At 42.1% G+C, this 28,000-nt stretch overlaps 1 protein-coding gene across 1 annotated transcript in view; it reads right to left on the bottom strand.

The window, feature by feature from the left end:
* The window catches only part of SPTLC3 (serine palmitoyltransferase long chain base subunit 3), a 168,117-nt gene extending 145,928 nt beyond the window's left edge, over window positions 1-22,189 (bottom strand). Inside the window, exon 1 of the mRNA XM_055426625.2 lies at window positions 21,776-22,189. Coding sequence (XP_055282600.1) covers window positions 21,776-21,886 — 111 coding nt within the window. The 5' untranslated portion in view covers window positions 21,887-22,189. The remainder of the gene's footprint in view (window positions 1-21,775) is intronic.
* Window positions 22,190-28,000: the final 5,811 nt, after the last annotated feature.

The raw sequence follows: 28,000 nt of genomic DNA, 5'->3' as shown, positions 1-28,000 counted from the left end.
ATAAAAAACAACACATTCACCGAATTTCTTTAATGAAAATTGAAGTTGGTAGCACTTGGGAAGGGTTTCTCAACCTGGCATTGGATAATTCTTTTGAAATATGAGAATCTGTACTGTCAAAGTAAGTAAAGCTTAAAATCTTGCTTAAAAGATTTGCTAGCCATGGTTGACACAGCATGGTAATCTGTGATGCACTTCCTTTGTTCTACCTATTAGAAATACACCTTCTTTCGATGTTCTACTTTTTCTTTTGTAGCTCTGGAAACCCCAATAGATCCTGAGCTACCTTTCCCAGAGTGCCTGGTCATTTGGGACTCTGTGACCCCCTGTGGGATGTTTACTTCCTGCATTTCCATTGAGTGATGGAAATGAGCATACGTGATGTGTGTGCTAAGTTGCTTCAGTCGTTTCCCCCTCTTGGTGACCCTATTAACTTTGGCCCTCCAGGTTTCTCTGTCTGTAGGATTCCAGGCAAGAATACTGGAGTGGGTTGCCATGCCCTCCTCCAGGGGATCTTCCCAATCCAGGGATCATACCTGTGTCTCTAATGTCTCCTTCATTGGCAGGCAGGTTCTTTACCATGATGGAAACGAGCAGGTCCACTCAAATGAGCAGGTCCCTTATTGGCTGCCTATTTTTCACTGCCCAAGGCTAACATTGGGCTTTACTGGGCTCAGGAAACCAATCTGTTTGCAACGCAGGAGACAGGGGTTCAGTCCCTGGTTTAGAAAGATCCCCTAGAGAAGGGAATGGCACCCTAATCCTGTATTCTTACCTGGAAAATTCCATGGGCAGAGGAGCCTGGTGGGCTACAGTCTGTGGGGCTGCAAAGAGTTGGACAGGACTGAGCAGAGCACAGCACAACGGGCTACTATTAGAGAGGACAGGAAATAAAAAATATAGCCTCTTTTTCCCAGAATTGATAGCATAATGTGGCGGGTGGAGGGGAGAAAGTATAATCATAACACTGAGCAAAAAGGAATGTCATCAGAGTGACACAAATGGAGAGACTGTACCGCATGGGGTGATCAGGAGTGGCTTCCTGAAGAAAGGGACATCTGAGCTCAGCCTTGGTGGGAGGCAGGGCCTGATGGCAGGGAGGGCTCAGGCAGAGGGATACTGCCTGGGTTCAGATTCAGGCATGTCACTCGCTGACTGTAAGATTTGGTGCAAGTCACTTAATTTTTCTTGCTCTCAAATGCCTTCAATGTAAAATGGAGCTAGTAAGATTTCTGTTGTTGTTCAGTAGACAAGTCATATCTGACTCTTCATGACCCTATGAATGCCCACCAGGTTTCCCTGTCTTTCACCATCACCCGGAATTTGCCCAAGTTCATATCCATTATTTAATTTGAAAATTAAATGAGATAATACATGCAAAGTACCTGTCCCAGAGCAAACATTCATTAAATGTTCCTGAAAATTCTGAGTACGATGATAAAGGAAACTGCTAGAATGAATGATGCTGCTTTTAGAGAAATATTTGGGAAACAAGAGAAAGAATATGTATAGAGCCTTGGCCAGTACCTATACACAGGGAGAAGCAAGAGACTGAGGACCCATGAGGAGACAGTAAATGTGGGAGGAGACACAGAGATGGGGGTAAGAGGCATGGGGGTGGTGGTTTAGATACCGAAGTTGAGAAAGACCATGATGCTTGGGTCATCTGGAATTGAAGCAACCATTTGTGGCCATAGGTGAAGACAGTTATGCACAAAAGATGGTAGACAGAAAAAAATGGAAAGACTTGATCCTTGATGACCAAGAGTTAAGGCACCAAAACAACCAGTCCAGGGACCATCCAATTAGAGACTCTCCCCAACTCTAGACTCTTATCACATGAGAATAACAAACTCTTATTTTTAATCTCCTTCTATTTGAGTCTTCCAGTACTGGCAGCTGAAAGGATCCCAGCAGATGAGTTCTCCTCCCAAGTCAAGAGAGTAACAAGAACTGTAGACTGGGTGAGAGGCTGGTGCAGGTGGGTGGGACTGGTGTTCATCCAGTATTCACAACATATTCATCGCAGCTATTTCTCCTGAGCAGCCATTCTGATTGGTTAATGAGTGCCCTGTTCTGACTGATAAGTGGACATTCCTTACTGTGTGTGTATGCTGTATGTTGTGTTGTATATGTATAATAAGCTTCCATTCATAATGGCAGGTACAACTCAAAGCAGCACTTTCCTGAGTAGAATCCTCCATTTTTACTCTAAGACATTTGAGAATCTTATTGATATTTCTCTTCTAAAATGCTTTGAAATGCCAGTTAGAGTTGGCTCAAGTTGTAGAAATGATGCAGCTCAAGCTTATGAAAGTGGGATGAAACAAGACAGATGAGAGTGCATAGCTCTACCTTAGCTGGGAGGGTGTGTAATATCGTAAAGTTGCTTTGGATTTTAAGAAATGAGTATTTCAATCACAGTCTGCTCTAGATATAGATGTTTAGAAATGCTTTATCAAACTCCTATGTCTCAGTCAATCTAACTCGTATCATCTTGTCACAAACAGGTGAGTTGCTTTCATTTCACATCCTGATACCCTGATTTTCATGCCCTTCCAAACCCTCTCTCATGCTGACACTTTCCTGTAATTTTTTTGGTATCTACTTCTTCTTCTAATGTCCTCTGTTCCCCCCTCCTTCACGCCACCGCTTATACCTTTGCCTGCCTAATATCCACTATTTAAGACCTAGTTCTGTCTTCACATCCTAAAAAGATACAGGCTGGGTGTTCTCACTGCGTAACACCATTGTAATACTCACCACATTGTATTACAAAAATATTTTTAAAAGGCAAGTTATTTAATAGAAGGACAGAAAATAAAGGATCACTTGCAAAAAATAATAGCTGTTATTATCTCTCACTCAGGCCTTTTGAATATTTTAAATATTTTCACACTAATGTCCATTGTGGGGGAGACTGTCTCTGAGCATCAGACCACTTCCCTCTCCTCTTTCTCACAGCTGGGCTACAAGTCCCATGTCTGTTGCAGACAAGCGTGACTGTGCGACTGAGTTCTGGTCAGTGTGAAACTGGTAGAAGTGAAACGTGCCATTTCTGGGCCTGACCTGTGGCTCTTTCCTGACCCGTCTCTTTCTCTCTTTGCCTTGTTGCCATCTGAATGCTGATGGCCGTTGTGACCTTGGAAGCCACTGGTCTAGTCTGCGGAGCTTTTCTCAGCCTGGTGACCTGAATGACCATGTGGAGCAGAGTCCTCACCATTTACCCCTCCAGATTCCTGTGAGTGCCCACTGGACTTCATAGAAGTGAGAAATAAACTTGTATCGGGTTATGCCATGAGGTTTGGTGGTGCATTTTTAAAGTACTTTAAAACAAATGGCTTTATCTAGGCTGTGCCGAGCCTCTGTTGCTGTGTGTGTGCTTTCTCTGGTCGCGGTTAGCGGGTTACTCTCTAACAGTGGCGTGTGGGCTCTACACTGTGGTGGCCTGTCTTGTGGGGCACAGGCCCTAGAGTGTACAGGCATCAGTAGTAGCACCCTGTGGGCTCGGGAATTGTGGTGCATGTGCTTAGCTGATCCTGGGCATGTGGAATCTTCCTGGACCAGGGATGGAACTATGTCCCTTGCATCTGCAGGTGGATTCTTAACCACTGGACCACCAAGGAAGTCCGGTGACTCATTTTTTTAATGTTGTGGGAGGCCTGGCGTGCTGTGATTCATGGGGTCGCGGAGAGTCGGACACGACTGAGTGACTGAACTGAACTGAACTGAATATCACCTTGAAGAATAGATACTATAAGAATTGTTTTAAAATTCTTTCATGTCTAAATCTTGCTTAGAAGGGTTTGGAAGAAGCCTGGAAACTAAGTTACTCCCCAAGGAAAAGAATGCATCAGGACCTGTGTGCACTGGCCAATATTCAGATTTAAATCTGGGGAGTGTAAATTGGTGTGGCCTCTGTGGAAATGGTATGAAAGTGCCTCAGAAAATTTTAAAACAGGACAACCGTATGATCAGCAGTTTTACTGCTGAGTAATTATCTGAAGAAAATTAAAACATTGATTTGAAAAGATATATGTACCCCGATGTATGTATGTACAGTGTGTGTGTGTGTGTGTGTGTGTGTGTGTATAAAATGGAATAATACTCTGGTATTAAACAATAATGAAATCTGCCATTTGCAATCACATGGATAGACCTGGAGGGTATTATGCTTATTAAAATAAGTCAGAGGAAAACAAATACTGTAATTTCTCTTTTATATGTGGAATCTAAAAAACTAAAACAAATGAATATAATAAAGCAGAAATAAACTCATAGATACAGAGAACAAACTAGTAGTTACCAGCTGGGAGGGGCAAGATAGGGAAAGGTGATTAAGAGGTATAAACTAGTATGTATAAACTGAATAAGATGCAAAGGTGTACAGCACAGGGAATGTAAAGAATATTCTATAATAACTTTAAATGTAGTATAATCTATTAAAGTATCAAATCATTATGTCATACACCCGAAACTATATTGTAAATCAACTATAATTTAAAAAAAGATGGAATGAGATAATCAGTCAATCAAATCAATCAATTATTCTGAGCAAGCTTATTCCAGAAAGCTGAGCCAAAGATTTAATTCTTGATATATTGAGTGTCTCTGTGTGTGAGGTGGTCCATGACAGAAAGAATCACATTAAAAGATTTGGTCCTCAGTGACCACAGAAGTCAGACAGACAGACATACAGGTAATAAACATGGAAATTCTTGAAGGCACGAGTTCTTTATGTTTTAGCTTCTCCAAACTTTCTTTGTCATGGTGCACAGGTTCAGTCGTTGAGAGGTCAAGTTGCTTTCCCCGCGTCTCGGCTTGCCCATCCACCACCAGGGAAGTTAGGAAACAAGTCTGGGCAGCCCATGAAGAGTCCCAGGCTTCCGCAGTTCCAGACTGGGAAGTGAAGGAATCACAGAAAAGGTCGGATGGCTTGGAGGGGACTAAACACAGTCCTTGGCAGCAAGCCACATGAAGATCTGCTATAGGAGGGAGTGAATGAGACAGAGCCAAGACTGAGAAATGCTGAGGGAGCAGGTGACGGTCTTTCAGGACAGGGGAACCAGCACAGGCGCTTAGTGGTGGAAACGAGAGGAATGGGACCTTGCAAGGACCTCATTTCCTGCCTATCTGGAGATGAAATGTGTAGTACCTGCTGGAACAGAATAGGCCTACACAGCAGGATGAGCCAGACCTTTCCCAGGATCTTGCCTGATTTGACAGCTGGGGTGGAGTCTCTAAAGTCAGGTGGATATAACTGAACTTTGGAACAAAGCGGTCATCCTTCATCAGCCTGTAATAACTGCAGTCTTCTAATCTTAGCTACAGTCAGCTGGATCACTTGAGGAGCACAGCTTTTCTGAAGCTACCCTGATAAACTAGGAAAGCAATCCACATGTGTTTCAATATCACTGAGATTAACTACCACCTACTGTCTTCTTGTTAAGTTATGATTTCTCAGTCCAGGTGAGAGAGCGTTCATCCCTGAGGTGCTCAAAACTTAAACCTTTGAGACAGGACAGATTGGAACATATTTCAGACATAAGTTAGCCATGGGACTAGCTCTTTTTCCTTCGCAGATGGACATGGGTAGCAGTCAGCTCTCCTGAGAAGGCTGACTACCATGTTTATGCACCTATGCCTGGAAGTGGATGAGTCATTCGGGTAGTTTTATCTTATGACTTCCATCCTCCTGGTGCTTATGGGCCAAGGGAGGGATAAAATATTCTTATCTACCTAAAACCAGCTGGATCACTTGAGGAACACAGAGCTTTTCTGTGAATGCAGAATGCATCTCAGGACCAGAGAGCAAGAAGTCTTCAGTGACAACATCTAATCAAGTGAAAAGCAGTGGAAAAAGCAAACCAGAATTTGAATGGCTTTCCATATTTATACATTTGTTCATTTTTTCCACTTCATTTTCCTTGTTAAACTTTCTGATTGAAATATAGTTTCTTGTTTTTATTTAGGAACTCTTTTTTATTGAAGTACAGTTGACTTACAATGCTGTATTAGGTTCAGGTGTACAACAAAGTGATTCAGTTACATATACAGGAATCTATTCTTTCAGGGAGATGGCACCCCACTCCAGTACTCTTGCCTGGAAAATCCCATGGACGGAGGAGCCTGGTAGGCTGCAGTCCATGGGGTCGCTAAGAGTCGGACACGACTGAGTGACCTCACTTTCATGCACTGGAGAAGGAAATAGCAACCCACTCCAGTGTTCTTGCCTGGAGAATCCCAGGGACGGGGGAGCCTGGTGGGCTGCCATCTATGGGGTCGCACAGAGTCAGACACGACTGAAGCGATTTAGCAGAGCATTCTCTTTCAGATTCTTTTCCATTATAGGTTATTATAAGATATTGAGTAGTTTCCTGTGCTATACTGTAGGTCCTTGTTGCTTATCTATTTTCCATATAGGAGTGTGTATGTACTAATTCCAAACTTCTAATTTATCCCTCCCCCCCTACATTTCCCTCTGGTGATCATAGGTTTGTCTTTTATGTCTATGAGTCTATTTCTGTTTGTGAATAAGTTCATTTGTATCATTTTTTTAGATTTCACATATAAGTGATATTATATGATATTTGTCTTTCTTTTACTTAGACTTAGTACGATCATCTGTAGGCATATTTGTTCATTCATTTAGCCAACAAACACATTTGTTTATTTGTTGTCCATGGCTTCCTTCTCACCATAAAGCAGACATGAGTAGTTGGGACAGAAACTGTGTGCCCCAAAGAGCAGAAAATATTATCTGGCCTATTGCAGAGAAAGTTTGCCAACCCCTGGTCTAAAGGGAAGTATAGATGCAAAACAATTACTAACAAAAAGGGAAATGATGAATAAGTCAGGGGGCTATGGAGTGGATAGGGTGGATCTGACCTTGTAAAAGAAAAGAGAAAGGTCTCCCTGAAGAAGACGATGCTTAAAACAAGATATGCATGAAAGTAAAAGATGTGTGCTACTTGGAAGAAAAGCTATGACAAACCTAGACAGTGTATTAAAAAGCAGAGATATCACTTTGCTGACAAAGGTCCATAGAGTCAAACCCATGGTTTTTCTAGTAGTCATGTGCAGATGTGAGATTTGGACCATAAAGAAGGCTGAGCACCAAAGATTTGATGCTTTTGAATTGTGGTGCTGGAGAAGACTCTTGAGAGCCCCTTGGACAGCAAAGAGATCAAACTAGTCCGTCCTAAAGGAGGTTAACCCTGAATATTCGTTGGGACAACTGTTACTGAAGCTGAAACCCCAGTATTTGGCCACTTGATGAGAAGAGCCGACTCACTGGAAAAGTCCCCGATACTGGGAAAGGTTGAGGGCAGGAAGTGAAAGGGGCGACAGAGGACGAGATGGCTGGATGGCGTCACTGGCTCAATGGACATGAGTTTGAGAAAATTCCAGGAGATCACGAAGGAGGTAATGCAGCCTGGCGTGCTGCAGTCCATGGGGCCACCAAGAATCGGACGTGACTGAGTGACTGAATGAAAAGTCAGTAGGATTTAACAAGGTGCAGTGTTCCCAGCAGGAGGAAGAGCCTGGGAACTGTGGGGAGGGAAGGGGGTAGAGTAGCGGGCTGGCAGGGACCAGCGAGGGATAGACATGGTCACAGGTCAGTTCTAAAGGGGGAATGTCACCCACTTTGTTCATCATTAGTGTCTAGAAGGTCATCTGATACTAAGTAGGTAGCCAACAAATATTTGATGAATAAATGGATAAATCAGCTGGGGAGGTTATACAGAGCTTGTAAACTGAGTTTAGGATCACAGGTTTGATCCTAAGGGAAGCCATTGATGAGTTTTAAGCAAACGTTGGCTTAAAATCTGATCTGATATCTGTTTTCATAAGAGCCCCTGCAAAGCCATGTATGTGAGTGGATCTTTAGGGAACCCCAACATTCAATGACTCACAGTGGTTCATGGTTATGTGGTTGGTAATTCTGAGAAAGACAGATAGCTTATGCTATCGCTTATATGGAGAATCTTAAAAAAAAATCATACAAGTGAACTTATTTATAAAACAGACTCACAGAGAACAGACGTATGGCTAACAGGGGGTGTGTGGGGGGCGGGGGAGGATGGCAGGGAGGGATAGACCAGGAGTTTGGGATTGACTGTACACATTGCTATTTAAAAGACAGCCAGCAAGGGCCTTTCTGTACTGCACAGGGAGCTCTACTCAGTATTCTGTAGTAGTCTAAATGGGAAAAGAATTTGAAAAACTAGATACAGGTGTATATATGTATACACACACACACATATACAGCTGAATCATTTTGCTGTACATCTGAAACTAACACAGCATTGTTAATCAACTACACTCCAATATAAAGTTAAAAAGTCTTTCTTGTATCCATTGAGGAAGAATATTTGACAAAGCAAACTCATTCCGTTGATTCTGAAAGTTTGAACCTATGACCAAAAATCAAAAGGCAAGTGTCTCCTAAGCTACCTGAGAAAGAGCTAACACCAGAGACAGCTTTGCCACACAAGTGAGGTGTGTGCTGTAGCTGGTGACTCATAGGTGAGTTGAAACGAGGGTGGGGCTCCAGAGGCACACAAAATGTGGTTCTGAGTCACTTGGCTGAGCTCAGGGAACTGAACTTGAAGTATAAACAATGGCTTTTCTCTTTGAATCAAATTGAAACACTTTCTTCTTGGCCTTTGATTATGCTGAACTACCACCTCTGAACCCCAACCAAAACTTCTCATTCCCTGAGAACGGACCAAACGGTGCCTGCCATTGAGTAATCTAAAGAAGCAGAAAGCCACCCCCCCTACCAAGAAAGAAAGTTGCCCAGGATTCCACCAGTCTCCCTTTCCTGTGTGTTTATCAGGATTTGGCTCATGGTTTCACAGACCTATTCTCCTTACCTCCCTTCCTTCTCTGCCCATCACCCTATAAAATCCCTTACATTTTATGCACGTCTAGAACAATCTAGGTTCAGTTAACCTATAGCCTGGCTCATTCTTTGCTTGCCTTTGAAGATAGAATGTGTCCTTAAAGAGGCACTGCTTGAATGCATACAGTTTCTCTGGCTGAAATCTTCAGTTTTCATGGAAGGCAGTGTGCATTTGATTTTCCATGAAAACCTTTTGCTTCTTGGGAAAGTAGGCATAATGTCTCCAACCAACCAATTTCCCAAGAGTATAGCACCACAATAATTTGTTTCTTTGCTTCCAAGAAAACCTGATAACATCCAATGTCACACCTATAATTATCTGATTAACTTTTTTTTAAAAAAAAGTTATTCTGTATTGTGGTATACAATACAGAAAAAAAAAAAAAATTAAAAGTAACTTCTCCCAGAGCAAGACTAGTCTTGATTAGCTTTTACCTGTACTCCTGAATCAACCATTTAGAAATTCTAGGCATTTTTTTTTAACCATCATAATTTATGGTCCCTAAGTAATGGACGGACACAAAGCACGAGTCATCTGACTAGTATAAAGATTGATATAACACTTAAAAAAGTAAACTAATATTCACAACCTATTTATTTCAGCCATTAAGTCATTTTCTCAGGCCACCCTGTGGAGAAATTTTGTATCTTCACATGGAGGCACCTGATGCAGTGGGCTTGGGAAGAGCTGATCAGTGAGAAGCATAGCCCAATGAATGAAATGCCAGCCCCTCTTGCTAAACTTACAAACCAGTCCATCAAGCCTTACATCAGTTGTGGGATTTTCCCAGATACCCTTGTTATTTGCATGGTTTGGCAAAAGACCTTATTGTCAAGGGCTCCAACAGGGTTTGTTTTGGATTCTGCACTTTGAGAAACAGTACTGTGTAGAAGCTCTAGAAACTGGCAGTGAAAAGGCATCTGTCTTATCCCGGATTGGCTGTTTTGAGATATTGGGCAAATGAGTCTCAGTTCTGTTCTTTACTCTACTGAGAAGTATGTTGCTAAGACCTAGAAAATGAGATAACATGCTTCTCTGAGGTCTGAGATCAATTCTGCTATGAATATTCTAGTGTTTGAGAAGATCTGGAGCCTAGTTTCTTTCGGACTATCAGAGTAGATGGCTGGGAAACAGGCCATGTTCCTTACCACATCATCAATGTCATTGTTTCGGGGAACTTCAACAAAGGAACCAAGAAGTGAATTGACTTGCATTCCCATGCTGGGTCTGGAAGCAAGCCTTCATGATGGCACACACTTAAAAATGAAATTGAGGATTCACGAAGGCTCAGAAGAAGGTAATTCTGAGGAACATGCATGCTATATGCCATAAACATGTAAAGACAAAGGTAGATGATTTTTAAAGAAAGATTTATAGGAAATTTTGCTATCTGATGTGCCATGTAAAATCACTTTGCTGCCTGGCTATGAAAATCTAAGATAGAAATTGACATTATTCAAGACTTTTACAATTTCATAGATTTAAAAAATTTACTGCGACTGACCCCCAATGCTGCTCTTTGAAGTGTAATGACCAAAATAGCACTTCATCTCTTGCTATGAATATATCTACTGAAGAATAGAGGCACTGATTTTTTTTAACTTCCTAGCTGTTCCCTGGTGGCTCAGCTGGTAAAGAATCCGCCTGCAATGTGGGAGACCTGGGTTCGATCCCTGGGTTGGGAAGATCCCCTGGAGAAGGGAAAGTCTACCGACTCCCGTATTCTGGCCTAGAGAATTCCATGGGACTGTTTAGTCTATGGGGTCACAAAGAGTCGGACATGACTGAGTGACTTTCACCTGTTCTTGTAAGAAATAGTTGATGGAGTTGGTGTGCAGAGTATGGGCCTACTATGTGTCCAGTCCTTTGAGACATCCCTGAACTTAGAGGCAAAAATGTCTGAGATTCTTGTCCAACTCTTTCCCCTTCATCCATGTGTCTTTGGTCTCATTATTTTTCTGAGCTCAGTTTTTTCCATCCATGAAATGGGTCAATAGCCTTCAAAACTTCACAGCATAGTTGTGAGAGTCCAACAAGATCTTGGAAATAAGGATCATTGCAGCTGATGTTGAACATTAAAGGGGCCAAGCAAGCACTGGCTAAATTTCAAGAAATCATTTTAAGTCTTTGCATGTGCTATCATATTTTTTTCTTACAAGGAATCCATTGGGCAGACACTACTATTATCCTTATCTTCCAGATGAGGAAACCGAGGCGTAGAGATTAAATCACTTTCCCAAGGTCACAAAATGAAGATGTGAAGCTGAAATTCAAGTCCAAGCAGTGCAAAGGGGAGGCCCTGCTCCCAATCTCTATATGATGGTTCAGTTTAAGGGAACAGTAGGGCTGTGAGATGTGGTAACAGTTTATGTGATATTGTGTGGGTGCATCTAAGTTACTACAGTCATGCTCGACTCTTTGTGACCCTATGGACCATGGGCCATCGCCCACCAGGCTCCTCTGTCCATGGAATTCTCCAGGCAAGAGTACTGGAGTGGGTTGTCATGCCCTCCTCCAGGGGAATCTTCCCAACCCAGGAATCGAACATGCGTCTCTTATGTTTCCTTCATTGGCAGGCAGCTTCTTTACTACTAGCGCCAACTGGGAAGGCCTTATGTGATATTAGGGGTCATAATAGCCTCCTATTACTTGCCTTCCATGTGGGTGATTATCTCACTTCTTTGAATCTTGGATCCTTACATGTGAAATTTGAAAATGATAGGTGAGAATTAACAATATTTCAAAAAGCATAAACATTTGGTGGGCTCTTGTGTGTGGCAGCAATCATTAACTAAATAAATATTGATTTCTCTGACATATTTTTTCTAAGATACACAAAGAAGGAGGCGCCCTCCATGTGTCTTTTATTTGGGGAAATAGGAAAAAAGAGGTCTTTACATCTTACTTGAGAGAAATGCAATTTTGCAGCATCAATTTTGAAGTCAAAGCTAAAGAATTTGCAATAGCAGGTATCACTATGAATCATCAAATACCTTAGTCCCTGGCTGTTTACTTTCACAGGTGGGAGGTTTCCAATAACATGGACCTTTCCAGAAAGGTCCTAGGTCGAGGTATCAAGAGACTAGAATGATGAGGGTGTCTCACACTGGTGTGACCTCTGAGATAGCTGCTTAGCTTTGTTGAACCTCATTCATCCACATGTAAGAAAGACAGGGCATGAAATGGAATTGTAAGAATTTCTATACTAATTTCTACTCCTTTCCTGTTATCTGGATTATATTAAGAAAAAAAAAAGAGGAAACTAGCTCTTGATCCCTGCAGAATCACAGATGTAGAGCAGGGGAGTTTCTCAAGAGGGAGAGTCTCTGCTGGGTCTTTATTTCATCTCCGCTGTGCTGGGCTAAGCCTCTTCAGTCGTGCCTGACTCTCTGCGACCCTGCAGACTGTAGCCCTCCAGGCTTCTCTGTCCACGGGATTTCCCAGGCAGGGTTGCTGGAGGGGGATGCGACCCTGCAGACTGTAGCCCTCCAGGCTTCTCTGTCCACGGGATTTCCCAGGCAGGGATGCTGGAGGGGGTTGCCACGCCCTCCCCCAGGGGATCTTCCTGACCCAGCGATCAAACCTGCGTCTCTTATGTCTGTTGCATTAGCAGGCGTGTTCTTTACCACTAATGCCACCTGGGAAGCCCATCTTCCATCTCACTAGATGTGAATTTACACACCACTCAGTTTTTTTTGTCCAGAGGTTAAGCTCTCCAATGTCAAGTGAGTGGTTTTTATAAATCTTGCTACAGTCAAAACTACGTTATGAGACTCTTTCCAACAAGAGAAATCTAAAGGTGATGTAAGCCAAAATTAAATGTAAATTTTGCCTCAAATGGAAAAAAAAAAGAAGAGCTATGGACAAATATGGAAGTCTGGATAATACTTAGGGGTGGGATGTGCTGATTTTACAATTTTCTTTGAAATGCACCAAACATATGGATTGATGGCTGGGTAAAGGGATGTGCAGACTGAAAAAAGTGTGGTGCAACAAATATAATAAAACGTTAATTGCAGATTCTATGTGGCAGGTATACGAGTATTCATTGCAGAACTCTTTTAATTTTCTGTAAGTTTGAAATTATTCACACACAAAAAAAAGTTTAAAGAAAAGGCTTTTCTTTTTTTTTTTCTAGTGATTAAAACACAGACCCTGGGGCCAGTCTCCACTGACAGTAGGTTTAATCTTAAGCAAATTTAGTTAACTTTTCTATAATATAAAAATGCTTTGCATAATTAAGTTCATAAAGTTCTGAGAATCAAATAAGCTTGTATTTAGAAAGTTCCTAGCATACAGTGTGATGCAAAATTTGTTAAACTTTAAAAATCATCTCATATACAGCGTCATGAATGGGAAAGCAGGTTATTCCAATTTTTCTTGGATATATGATCCTGAGAATGCAGAATTTTTATTAAAACCAGATAACAGGTCTCTATACCCTGAGGTACTCGTCATTTTCCCTCTAATCCAGGCATATTTTATCTTCTATTAAGAGATAGTAGAATCATCAGGATAAATTAATAATATTTATTTCTATTTTAATTTCCTTTAAAAAGTTCTGCTTGCTGAAAGCATGTTCCGTAACCCCAGGTTTAGAGTATACCTAATATTTGGATGTTGACATAAAAGTATGTAGTGACCAGGTCACACAAAATTATCTAGCGATCTACTGATTTTTAAAAAGAGGGAAGTAAACAGTAGTCATGTTCTCCAACAAAGGATAGGAAGCCTTTCATTACTAATTAATTACTAATAATTAAATTAGTAATTAATAAGAGGTTAGATACTTCAAAACCTACAAAGTAGACTATGTATCATATGGGTGGGGCCTTTTCCGTCTTTTAAAGAACCAGAACCAGCAAAGGAAATAAAACAAGCTGAAATCAGGTCTTTAATCACTGCGCAACCATTATTGAGCACCTACTGTGTACTGGCTCTGGTTGAGGTTTCAGGGATTCAGCAGTGAGTAAGATGGAAATCTCAGCCAGAGCCTAGCTCCCATTCTAGAACCAGAGGCAGACAAATACAGAGGAAATAAATGTATGTGTGTATGTGCAGATGGTGTTAAGTACTAAAGAAAACAAGCAGTTAAGGGAGGCAGGAAGCAAGGAGGTTTGCAGTTTTGATAGGATTGTGAGTAGCATTTGATTTGAAAGGAGGGAGGTACAGTCACGTCTGGAAAGTACAAATGGGAGAGGGTGTGGGAATATCCCCAGGTGGGCGGAGCCTGGGCTCCTGGCTCAAGTGTGACTGGACACCCCAAGCACCCAGAAAGGGGCAGGAGCTGAGTCATGGATGGGTCGGGGTGCCTGTGGTCCCTGTGGTCATTGTAAGGATCTCAGCCTTTACTGAGTGAAATGGGGTCCATGGGGAGGATTTGGGCAGAAGAGTGAGCTCTTGATGTCATTTCAACAGGATCATTCTGCTGCTGTATTGAGAGCAGTCTTGCAGATGGTAGTGGAGGGGGAGCAGGGGTGGAAGCAGCATATGAAATTTAAAAGATGTCTATAAGCACAGAGTTGGACACGACTGAAGTGACTTAGCAGCAGCAGCAGTATAAGCTTTTTAATCATCCTTCCACTGAGAAGTAGGTGTTTATTTTTTTAATTTGTTTGCTTTTGCTTTCAAAAAAGACTTTAATTACAGATCTAAGACATTTTTACCCAGAGCTTTGAAAGAGAAAAAATGCAATTGCCATACAATATCACAAAGCATTCTACTTTGTTCTGTCTTCATTTATAATACCAATGAAAAAAAATACGATGCAATTGAAAAAAAATCTCTACACTTACAAGAGTCTTGCATAATAAAGACAGTATGCCTCAATCAAAGTAGCATCATAACAAATACAATAGCATCATCGACTTGCTTTCCAAGCATATTCTTAAATTTATTCCTTTACTTTCGATAAAAATCTAAGTAGGCATTATATGCCTGTTTATTCTCAAAGACTGCGCTTCAACCTGGTGGGCTTGTGACTCCTTCAACAGGAGTTCATGAAGCTGACCTCTGAGGCTAGGGTACAGAAGGCTGTGAGAGTTCTGCTTCACTTACGAGAAAACTCTTGGTGCCCTCCCTGCTGGTGGGGACACATGGGCGATGCAGCCCACAGTCTTGGCTTGCCCTGTTTCTCAGCCATCTCAGACTTCATGGGACGTGGGAGTGAGGACTCCAGCTTGTAAGTGAATCCTCCAGGCTCAGCTGTTCTAGGTCCAGCCAATCATAGTCCTAGGTATCACGGAACCGGGAAGAGCTCTCTCTGCGGGGTGTTTTCCTACCCAGTAGAGTCCACGATCATAATGAAATGGTTGTTGTTCAGTGTTGCTCTGTGTTGGTACAGGTGGTTATTCAGTGGACAACCAGGGAATGGGGAAAAAGGGTGAGGCTTCCAAAACGATCAAGGTGAGAGATTGTGGGGGCTGAGACCAGAGTGGTTGCTGTGGGGAGGTGAGGAGTGGTCAGATTTGGGATATCCTGTGAAGGGAGGATCATGAATTTGCTGACTCATTCAATATAGAATGAAAAAGTCAAGAATGATTCCATGTTTTTGGTTTGAGCCACTGGAAGAATAGAGTTGTCATTTTCTGTGATAGGAAAGACTCTAAAGGAAGCATGTTTGGGATAGAAGGAGTATCAGGAGCTCAGTTTGGGGCATGATAAGTTGGAGATGCCTTTGATCCTCCAAGTGAAATATCAAGTAAGCCATTGGAAATGGCATATGTATGCATAATACATAAACATGGATAGTGCTGTTTGTATAGTGATGGGGCAAGGTCCAGTCAGGAGATATTTACAGTTAGCAAAGAGAAGGGGTCCAAGGACTGAGCCTTGGGTCACTCCACTGTTTAAAGGTCAAGGAGATGAGTAAAGCCAGGAATAGACACTGCTAAGGAAGAGCTGGTGATATAAGAGGGTCATAACCTGGAAGCCAAGAGAACAAAGGCTTGAAGGAGGAGCAATGATTATTTGTGTCAGGTGCTACTGACAGACCAAGTAAAATAAAGCCACCACTGTATAAGGGAATTCAAGGCATAAGACTGTCATTTATTGAGCATCTGTTACATGCCAGGCATTGTACTGAACATTCTTAAAATAGCAGAGAGGAGTAAGAGATAGCTGCAGGCTAACTTTCACAGATAATAGCTACCTTTTATTGTTGGCTTGGAGAAGGCAATGGCAAGCCACTCCAGTACTCTTGCCTAGAAAATCCCATGGATGGAGGAGCCTGGTAAACTGCAGTCCGTGGGGTCGCTAAGGGTCGGACACGACTGAGAGACTTCACTTTCACTTTTCATTTTCACACATTGGAGAAGGCAATGGCAACCCACTCCAGTGTTCTTGTCTGGAGAATCCCAGGGATGGGGGAGCCTGGTGGGCTGCCATCTATGAGGTCACACAGAGTCGGACACGACTGAAGTGACTTAGCAGCAGCATTGTCGGCTACACTTGTGAGAGTTACTGAGAGCCTTGCATACACTATCTCATCAAATCTTCACCATTGCCTTGGGATATGGATCAGAGACATGAAGCTACCTTTCCAGTGAGGCACAGCTAGTAAGGGGCAGACTAGAACTCAAACCCAATTCTAGGTGATGTCAAAGCTCATTTTCCTGCTATCATTCTTCTTTAAGTGGTTCCCTGGGAAATCCTGAGGGGTGCTGGGTTGTGAAAACCCACCAGAAAAGAAATATCTCCCTGGAGAGTTCATTTTTACTCAAGGTTGTAAGGCAGGATATAAACATAGTTTTATAGTAAAAGAAATATTATGAAAATAGTATTGAAAAATGGGGTACAAAATTCTAATATAAAATTTTTTAATAGATTAATAACAAGTGGTCTTGTTGAATCACTTTGGCTTCACACTTTGTGTGTGTGTGGTTTTTTTTTTTTCTCCTTGGTAAATCAATTTATGAATCCCTTTAACTTGTCTTCTCTGAAAAGATGGGTTTGTTAGTTTTTCTGATCGGAGTGTGAGAGTTAAGGTTCTTAATCTGGGGACCCAAGAAAGTCTAGGAACACGTGAACCTTCTACATGGAAAATTCTGCAATACAGAAAAATATCCCAAAGGATCCTGACTTCCCAAGGGATAAGCTCTACATGGCAAGGAAAGAACAGTCAGGTATAACTTGTAGTTGATAGGATAATCATATTTACACATAGCTGTTTTCCTGGGCGACTTTTGAAGACCCAGTTATGTCATAGCTAGAGGAAAATAATGGTCACCAAGATATAGGAGCGCACTGTCTAACAAAAGGTTTGTATGTCGCTTCCTATGAAGTTTGAGAGAGGAAGATTGAACAGTAAAATGGTGTCAGTTCTGTGACTTCTTGACACCTAATATTTGAAATCAGGGTCAGTCTGGGAAACCCAGTATACATGGTGGAGTCAGAGTTGTTCCTCAAACTTGCACACTCCAGAAAAATGTGTTAATATAACAAGTCAAGAAAATTAAGAGCTAAGATATATCTATTGCTTTAAAAATATATAAAATAAGTCTAAATTAAGAAGATCCAAGTTCCCTGAATCACTCTATTTAGGACCTCTTATTTTTCTCATCCTGTAGCTCAGAGGGACTTCCCTGGTGGCTCAGCGGTAAAGAGTCTGCCTGCAATGCTGGAGATGCAGGTTTGATCCCTGGGTCTGGAAGATCCCCTGGAGAAGGAAATGGCAACCCACTCAAGTGTTCTTGCTGGGAAAATGCCATGGATGCAGGAGTCTGGTGGGCTATAGTCCATGGGGTCACAAAGAGTCAGACAGAACTTAGTGACTAAACAACAATATTTCAGAGATTACAGACTTGTGGCAATGTCTCCTTGAAATCTACACTACTGGCCTTCTGAAGGATTAAATGCCAATACTTAAACATTATGTTGTTCTCTCCCCCTCCTCCCCCATCTGGATTTCCAGCTTCTTTTGAAACATCATAAAATCTGCCAGCACAACACTGTCCTGAGTAGTTGTCGTTTCCTGAGTCGCTTGCTCTACTCAGGTAACCCCAGGCTTTGTTACTGTTGTGTAGTTGCTAAATCGTGTCCGACTCTTCACAGCCCCATGGACTGTAACCTACCAGGCTCCTCTGGGATTTTCCAGGCAAGAATACTGGAGTGGGTTGCTCTTTCCTTCTCCAGGGGATCTTGCCGATCCAGATATTGCTCCTGCATCTCCTGCTTGGCCGGCAGACTCTTTACCGCTGAGCCACCTGGGAAGCCCTAACCCATGTTGACCACTTTCTATTGTCCACACCAGGCCTTGCCAGCCTGCTGGGTATTTGTCATCTCAACCTCTGCTGTAATCAAGTGATCTTCAATGTGGAAAGCTTTTGAATGAAGCATTATTTAGAGAGAATTGTGATGGATGAAGTAGATTATGGAGAACAGTTTTGAATACTTCTCTGAGCCCTGCTCATAGTGTTTGTTTGTTTCCAAATGTTTAATTTGTGAATAAATGGCCCTATGACTTTCTATCAATAATATGGTGGCAACAACTTCTCACATGAATTTATGGGCTGGCATACTTTAGAATTTCAGTAAAACAACATTAGTTCAGTCCAACTAAGAGAGATGACAATACTTGGTAGGAAGATTAAAACAAGTGTATTTCAAAATAAATGTAGTGGATTCCTTGAGAATAATTAGGTTAACCTCAATCTACTTCTACTTGTGTTTCTAAAGAGAATCACTTTATAGGAAACTTTAACCAATAGATAAAATTAATTTATAATTGGAAGATATTAAATATAGTTTAAAATATATATTCTTTCAATCAGCAAAACAGCTAAACCTGAGCACATGCATCCTTCTTTGCCTGCTGTTTCTTAGATAAGGCAGTAAGTTACAGACCTCTTCAGGTTGAATAATTACACTTTGGATTTGACAGCATTTAAATGATTGTGCTTTTGCACTGATGTCATATGAGTTCATTGTGTTTGGTTTTACCAGCCAGACACTCACCTTAAGTCCTTATGCAAAATACAAAATAAAACAAGATAAAAATATAAAGCTTAGGAAAAGGAATCTTTGCCAAAGTTTGATGGCCAAAACTGTTTCCTTAAATTGAAGTCACTGAAAATGGTTGTAATAAGACTGTAGAATGATTTTTCTAGGCATTTTAAAGAAATAGAATATCCATGTATTTACATGTTTATTGTTATTTAATAAATCACCACCATTCTTAAAACAATGACCACTTGTTTGCTCTAGAATCTGTAATCTGAGCAGGGCCAGTGGGGACATGGAGAAGGAAATGGCAACCCACTCCAGTATTTTTGCCTGCAGAATCCCACGGACAGAGGAGCCTGTGGGGGGCTACAGCCCATGGGGTCACAAAGAGTTGGACACAAGTGAAGCAACTTAGCAGCAGTAGGGACAAGTCATCTCTACTCCATGAAGTACAATTGGAACACACAGACTCCAGGGCTGGGGCACCCACTTCTAAGACAGCTGACTCAGTCTAGCAGCTGGCACTGCATCTTGCCTGGGTTACTTGGTTTTCCTCTGCTTGGGCTTCTCCTGAGCTGCTTTGGCTTCCTTCAAACATGGTGGCTGGGTTCCAAGATTGAGTTTGTTCTATGAGGACTGGGCTCAAGCTGCAAGGTCAAGACTCAGTTTGCTTAAGGTGTCCTCAAAGTGAAATGGACTAAAGCCAGTGACTGAGGATCATGATGGTAAAGGTGACCACACCCACAACCACAGAGGGGAAAACAGATCTTGTCTGCCCTACTGCCTTAAGAACTCAGCAGGGTTTCTTCTTTCTGGAACATACTTTTTAAGCCATAACTGAAGCTTTCAGTGGAAGCCAATCTCAACTTAGTAATACCTAAACGTATCTGAGTAAATAGGTTCTGGATGTTCCTTCCTTCAGAAAGAGCTGTTGGAAAAGGCAGTGGCTGCCCCAATATTTCCTGCTGCTCTTAGGGAAGTGTTGGTAAATTCAAAGTTATTTACAATCTTGTAGGAGCACTTCAGAGAAGGCAATGGCAAGCCACTCCAGTACTGTTGCCTGGAAAATCCCATGGACAGAGGAGCCTGGTAGGCTGCAGCCCATGGGGTCGCTAAGAGTCGGACGACTGAGCGACTTCACTTTCACTTTTTACTCTCATGCATTGGAGAAGGAAATGGCAACCCACTCCAGTGTTCTTGCTTGGAGAATCCCAGGGACGGGGGAGCCTGGTGGGCTGCCGTCTCTGGGGTCACACAGAGTCGGACATGACTGAAGTGACTTAGCAGCAGGAGCACTTAGTAACAAATCTTCTGGATTCTGGCTTTTCTTCTTACTTAGGAGTGGTCACCACCATCTAGCTAAGTCTCTAGCCTCAGACACTAGAGGGTGGTTACAGAACCAAGATAAAGTAGGGACAGAGAGAAGGAATCCCCTGAAGGCATTTCTGCCCTCAGGGTGGGGATGGTTCAGAAGGTGAGTAGGACAGGGGCCAGTGTTATAGTCATTTTAGGGGCAAAGAGAGTTTTGAGTGGTAATGATCTGAATTGATGTAGTAATGAAGAGTTGGTGGGAATTAGTATGATCACCCTCACCTGAATAATGAGACTTGAATACTTTTCTTCACATTATGTTGTGAGGGCCAATAAGGTCATTCGGTTTGTCAGGAAGATAGCATAGAAAAACCCAAATGAAATTTTTAACTGACCCAATAGTCAGCTGGAGCAGGCCAGACCTGAGGGTTTTAGTAGACACTTCAAGGCTAGGGTAAGGCCTTTTGTTGAGAGAGGAACACATTTTGGAGACTACAGCCTATTCACAAACAACCCAGACTCCAAAGTGATTCCCCCTCTCCACCTCTTTCATCCCACTGGACACATGAATTTAATTCACTGAATTGTGAGCTGGCTTCCAACCAGCTCCACCTGTCCTGTGATCTTAGAGCCATCTGACATTCCCCGCTTCCCCCTAGTTCTCCTGAGTGGGTTCCTTGCCACTCAGCTTCTCATTTTCCAAGAGTAAAACTGCCAGTTTGCCTATGCTAATCTGCTCCAGAGCAGGTGAGGTCACCCTGCTGCTCCTGCAGCTCAGAGCAGAGGGCTGGGCATCCAGTGAGAAGCTCGGGACTGCCTGCTTGTTTTCACAAGTAGCTTGCAGACCCGGCTTGGCTCCCTCTTTGAATAAGCTGACAACATTTTTTGGGTTCCTCCTCCTCCTCCTCAGTACATTCCCCTCAAACATTCTGCCACAGCAGGAGTGAAAAAAAATTTTTTAAAGCCTCACATGGGAAAACAATTCAAAGTCTGTTTGGTTCCTGTGTGCAGCATGTAACAATAAGCCACGCTTTCTGAAGTGTCTTTTAAAAAGGAATGCTTGTGATGTCAAATTTCAAAGACTTTGGCCCCAAATCAGGCTGTGAGTTCTGACAAGGTCCCAAGGAACACCAAAAAGAAGTTGCCTTTCAAACAGAGAGGCATTCCTCCTCTACCAGGGGAAAATGCCACCCACTCCTCATAATCTCAGCAGTGTTTACTTTCACTTCCTTTTTTATTTCTTATGAAGCATGGTGAATGCAGCCTGTTGTGATTTTCTGATGGACTGAAATTCAGCTCAAGAATTTTAGCCTTTCCAACTGTGCTCCCCAAAACGCTTGAGAGAAAACAACAGTCTAGTAGGGATGTTTGTACATTAGGGGTTGAAAGCTCTTGGGTCTGCATGTCTCCTCTACTGTATAGAGAAGAAATTCCCTCCTTAACCCATATCTAAACTTTTTAGTAGCCAAGCATTTGAAATGAGCTGAAGCAGAGAGTCCAAACATGGAAACACTTTGCCAAGGACTTTCAAGGAGGACAGCTTCAAGGAGCTTTACAGCAAAATATTGAAATATTCCAGTCATTCAGATGGAGGGGGAGGGATCGCCTCTTACCTGGGATTCTTTCACTACCCCGTTCTTCCAGCAGTTTCCCCCGTGACAGTCGGCGGCACTCTGATTGTGAAGCTTCCCATTGCAAACAGCACCACCTCCAGGATCAGCCATTTGCGGGAAATCGATGGAAGCCACAGACTCCCTTCCAGACGCCCTGGGAGAGCTTGAGTTTTGAAGTTGGTGAGGGGATAGAATAAAGCACTTCAGACTGAGTGCTTGGAGGAAACCTACCAATCAGGCTTTTCCAGAAGAAGAGCAACAGCCTATCTTTGGGGCAGATCTTTGGAACTAAAAGCAAAAGATTACCTTTACATTCCTGAAATCAGAATGTGGCCTCCATGGCAACAAAACTGCTCCTGAAACTACAAAGGAGATTGCCAGCTCCTAGCCTGGACTGAGGCAACCGGCAGGCTGCAAAACCCAGTGGCAAATGGTGAGGAGGCTGGCCAGGAGGTGGAGAATCTTTTAAAGACACATACACACCACGGTACACTCCCCGGGTGTCTCCTACCGAAGACAATCAGTGCTGAATTGACATTTACCCCTTCCTCACCCCACTCCTGCATCTAATTACATTTCTGGTTGTAAACCAAGGTCAAAGTCAACACTTCTTTTTGCTATAAAAGAATGTTCAGAAGTGGTTGGCAGGGGCTAGAGGGAGGAGAGTTGGGAAGTTACTGTTTAATGTCGGAGAAGATGGGAAAAGTTGGAGCATGAATGGTGGTGATAATTGCCATGTGAATGTACCCTATGCCACTGAACTATACACTTAAAAGTGGTTAAAATGGTAAATTTGATATCATATATACTTTACCATAATGCAAAAATGGCAAATGAAAATCATTCTGGACCTACCTTGTGTTAAAACCAGTGACATCAAGAAGTACTAACTGATCCAGAAAGATGTGGGTTCAGTCTCTGGGTCAGGAAGATCCCCTGGAGGAGGGCATGGCAACCCATCACAGTAGTCTATCCTGGATAATTCCATGGGCAGAGGAGGCTGGTGGGCTACAATCCATAGGGTCACAAAGAGTCGGACACGACTTGAGTGACTGAACATGCATAAATGCACTACCTTTATTATGTGACCTTGGGAAAGCAGTTTTCTCTCTTTTACCTTGATTTCTCCAGCTCCATAATAAAGTTAAATGAAGCCTTTTTCGTGGGCTAACCTCTGATGGGGGAGTTTGTTGTGAACACAGGTGTTGGAGGCAGCATCCTAGCCCTGATAGCCCTGATAGCCCTGGTTTACTTATCAGTTCTTATTCTCTCAATGCACCAGTCACTAGAAAGATCTAAAGGCCTTGTGATGAGACAGATTGTTTGGCAGCGTTAATGATTTGCAGCCTGTTTGAGTCCTCCCAAGCCTGCCCTCATGGTTCTCTTGAAGGGAGGCTTCTTTAACTTCAGGCACTTAGAAAAGAAATGCATTTCTTGGGTCAATGAACACAAACACACAAACACAACAGAAAGAAGCAGCCCTGTTGTCAGAGCCTTCTGCTCTGGTTCTCGGCTCTTTGGGGCAGGGTTTGTTTCCCCTCCAGGAAGATGCGGCAGACAGAGGACGTGATCACAATGCTTCTCCCAACCATGCTTTTGCCCGTGAAAGTATCCTTTCCTTCCACCCCATGGAGACCTGGGGCAAATGATGGAAGTAATACCAAGTGCATGTAAAATAGATAAACAGTGGGAATTTGCTGTATGACTCAGGGAACTCAAGCCAGAGGTCTGTGATGACTGGGAGAGGCGGGATGGGGTGGGACGTGGGAGGGAAGTTCAAGAGGGAGGGGACATGTGAATACTCATGGCTGATGCATGTTCATGTGTGGAAGAAACCAACACAACATTGTAAAGCAATTAATCCTCCAATCATAAGTAAATAAAATTTTAAAAGTACAAAGTGTGCCCTCCCTTTCACGTCTCAGGATCAGAATTTTTATTGCATTTCTCCCAGTTCTCTCTCTTCTATGGTTGCTCCACTAGGATTTGGGAGCTAAATCTGTGTTGGCTTATTTTCTTCTAGATTTATATAAAAGAAAGAAGAAAAAGTAAGAAGGAGTACAGGTAACTGCTGGTCTGACTGCCTCACCTTAGAAAGACACATTAAATACATGGTGTTATTTTAACTGAGCTCTATCGACCCTACAAAGTTATTTCTGAGTAAGGATTTGATGTAAAACTTCTGAACCTTAGATGCTTCCACCCTTTCTGCTCTTTTCCCTCTTATTCCTCTCCATCCCTATTCTTTTTGAATTTCCTGTTTTTTCCTTCCCCCATCCCTCTTTCTCCTCTTTTTCTTCACATTTTTCTTTCTATCTTTCTTTCTTTTTGACAAGGGGGCAGAAACCACGTGTAAAGAAAACATGTTAAGGGGAAGGCAGGAGGGACAAGTTAGGAATTTGGAATTGACATATGCACACTTCTGAGAAGGAACTGGCAACCCATTCCACTATTCTTGCCTGGAGAATCCCATGGACAGAAGAGTCTGGCAGAACATGGGGTCACAGAGTCAGACATGACTGAGTGACTCTATGATGATGATGATATATAAAATACATAAATAACAGGGATCTGCAGTATAGCACAGGGAACTCTATTCAATATCTTATAATAATCTATAATAGAAGACAAAGTAAAGAAAAGAATATGTATATTTTTATTCCTATAGAAGTACAACAGCATCTCTTTGCGCTACACCTAAACTAAGACAACACTGTAAATCAACTATATTTTCAGTTCAGCTCAGTTCAGTTACTCAGTCATGTCTGACTCTTTGCGACCCATAGACGGCATCACATCAGGCTTCCCTGTCCATCACCAACTCCCAGAGCTTATGCAAACTCACGTCCAGTGAGTCAGTGATGCCATCCAACCATCTCATCCTCTGTCGTCCCCTTCTCCTCCTGCCCTCAATCTTTCCCAGCATCAGGGTCTTTTCCAATGAGTCAGTTCTTCTGATCAGGTGGCCAAAGTATTGGAGCTTCAGCTTCAGCATCAGTCATTCTAATGAATGTTCAGGACTGATTTACTTTAGGATTGACTGGTTGGATCTCCTTGCAGTCCAAGGGACTCTCAAGAGTCTTCTCCAATACCACAGTTCAAAAGCATCAATTCTTCAGTGCTCAGCTTTCTTCATAGTCCAACTCTTCCATCCATACATGACTACTAGAAAAACCGTGGCTTTGACTAGATGGACCTTTGTTGGCAAAGTAATGTCTCTGCTTTTTAATATGCTGTGTGGGTTGGTCATAACTTTTCTACTAAGGAGAAAGCATCTTTTAATTTCATGATGGCAGTCACCATCTACAGTGATTTTGGAGCCCAAGAAAATAAAGTCTGTCACTGTTTTCATTGTTTCCCCATCTATTTGCCATGAAGTGATGGGACTGGATGTCATGATCTTCATTTTTTGAATGTTGAGTTTTAAGCCAGCCTTTTCACTCTCCTCTTTTACTTTCATCAAGAGGCTCTTTAGTTCTTCTTCACTTTCTTCCATAAGGGTGGTGTCATCTGAATATCTGAAGTTATTGATACTTCTTCCAGCAATCTATATTCCAGTTGGAGCTTCATCCAGCCTGGCATTTCACATGATGCAGTCTTCACGTAAGTTTAATAAGCACTGTGACAATATACAGCCTTGACGCACTCCTTTCCCAATATGGAACCAGTCTGTTGTTCCATGTCCAGTTCTAACTGTTGCTTCCTGACCTGCATACAGATTTCTCAGGAGGCAGGTAAGCTGGTCTGGTATTCCCATCTCTTTCAGAATTTTCCACAGTTTGTTGTGATCTACACAAAGACTTTGGCATAGTTAATAAAGCAGAAGTAGATTTTTTCTGGTATTCTTTTGCTTTATTGATGATCCAACGGATGTTGGCAATTTGATCTCTGGTTCCTCTGCCTTTTCTAAATCCAGCTTGAACATTTGGAAGCTCATGGTTCATGTACTCTTGAAGCCTGGCTTGGAGAATTTTGAGCATTTCTTTGCTAGTGTGTGAGATGAATGCAATTGTGCTGTAGTTTGAACATTCTTTGGCATTGCCTTTATTTGGGGTTGTAATGAAAACTGACCTTTTCAAGTCCTGTGGCTACTTCTGAACTGTCCAAATGTTCTGGCATATTGAGTGCAGCACTTTCACAGCATCATCTTTTAGGATTTGAAATAGTTCAATTGGAATTCCATCACCTCTACTAGCTTTGTTTGTAGTAATGCTTCCTAAGGCCCACTTGATTTGGCATCCTGAATGTCTGGCTCTAGGTGAGTGATCACACCATTGTGGTTTCTGGGTCATGATGATCTTTTTTATATAGTTCTGTGTATTCTTGCCACCTCTTCTTAATATCTTCTGCTTCTGTGAGGTCCATACTGTTTCTGTCCTTTATTGTGCCCTCCTTTGCACGAAATGTTCCCTTGGTATCTCTAATTTTCTTGAAGTGATCCCTAGTCTTTCCCATTCCATTGTTTTCCTCTATTTCTTTGCATTGACCACTGAGGAAGGCTTTCTTATCTGTCCTTGCTATTCTTTGGACCTTTACTATTGGACCTTGCTATTCTTTGGACCTTTGGTATATCGTTCCTTTACTCCTTTGCCTTTAGCTTCTCTTCTTTTCTCAGTTATTTGTAAGGCCTCCTCAGACAACTGTTTTGCCTTTTTGCATTTCTTTTTCTTTGGGATGGTCTTGATCTCCATCTCCTGTACAATGTCATGAACCTCTGTCCATATTTCTTCAGGTACTCTGGTCTATTAGATCTAATTCCTTAAATCTATTTGTCACTTCCACTGTATAATTGTAAGAAATTTGATTTAGGTCCTACCTGAATGGTCTATTTATTAGTTTCTTTGATTTAAGTCTTAATTTGGCAATAAGGAGTTTATGATCTGAGCCACAGTCAGCCCCTGGTCTTGTTTTTGCTGACTGTATGGAACTTGCCCATCTTTGGCTGCAAACAATATAATCAATCTGATTTCAGTATTGACCATCTGGTGATGTCTGTGTGTAGAGTCTTCTCTTGTTTTTTTGGAGAAGGGTGTTTGCTATGACCAGTGCATTCTCTTGGCAAATTCTATTAGCCTTTGACCTGCTTTGTTTTGTACTCCAAGGCCAAATTTGCCTGTTACTCCAGGTATCTCTTGACGTCCTACTTTTGAATTTCAGTCCCCTAAGGTGGAAAGGATATCTTTTTTTGGTATTAGTTCTAGAAGATCTTATAGGTCATCATAGAACCGTTCAACTTCAGCTTCTTCAGCATTATTGGTTGGGGCATAGACTTGGATTACTCTGATAATGAATTGCTTGCCTTGGAAACAAACCGAGATCATTCTGTAGTTTTTAAGATTACACCCAAGTATTGCCTTTCAGACTCTTTTGTGACTATGATGGCTACTGCATTTCTTCTAAGGGATTCTTGCCCGCAGTAGTAGATATAATGGTCATCTGAGTTAATTTTGCCCATTTTAGTTCACTGATTCCTAAAATGTTGATGTTCACTCTTGCCATCTCTTGTTTGACCACTTCTAATTTACCTTGATTCATGGACCTAACATTTCAGGTTCCTATGCAAGATTTTTCTTCACAGCATCAGACTTTACTTCTATCACCAGTCACATCCACAACTGGGTGTTGTTTTCGCTTTGGCTCCATCTCTTCATTCTTTCTGGATTTATTTCTCTATTCTTCTCCAGTACCATACTGGGCACCTACCAACCTGGGGAGTTCATCTTTCAGGATCATATATTTTTTCCTTTTCATCATGAGGGACGCTGGGCTGGAAGAAGCACAAGCTGGAATCAAGATTGCCGGGAGAAATATCAATAACCTCAGATATGCAGATGACACTACCCTTATGGCAGAAAGTGAAGAGGAAATCATAAGCCTCTTGATGAAAGTGAAAGAGGAGAGTGAAAAGGTTGGCTTGAAGCTCAACATTCAGAAAACAAAGTGGTCTAATATGTGGCATCTGGTCCCACCACTTCATGGGAAATAGATGGGGAAACAGTGGAAACAGTGTCAGACTTTATTTTTTGAGGCTCCAAAATCACTGCAGATGCTGATTGCAGCCATGAAATTAAAAGACATTTACTCCTTGGAAGGAAAGTTATGACCAACCTTGATAGTATATTAAAAAGCAGAGACATTACTTTGCCAACCAAGGTCCATCTAGTCAAGGCTATGGTTTTTCCCGTGGTCATGTATGGATGTGAGAGTTGGACTGTGAAGAAAGCT

This window comes from Moschus berezovskii, chromosome 15, assembly GCF_049115385.1.
Source record: "Moschus berezovskii isolate FMDL1 chromosome 15, NW_MosBer_1.0, whole genome shotgun sequence".
Taxonomy (NCBI): Eukaryota; Metazoa; Chordata; class Mammalia; order Artiodactyla; family Moschidae; genus Moschus; species Moschus berezovskii.
The sequence above is the reverse complement of the archived record's forward strand: the minus strand, read 5'-3'. Positions and strand labels throughout refer to the sequence as shown.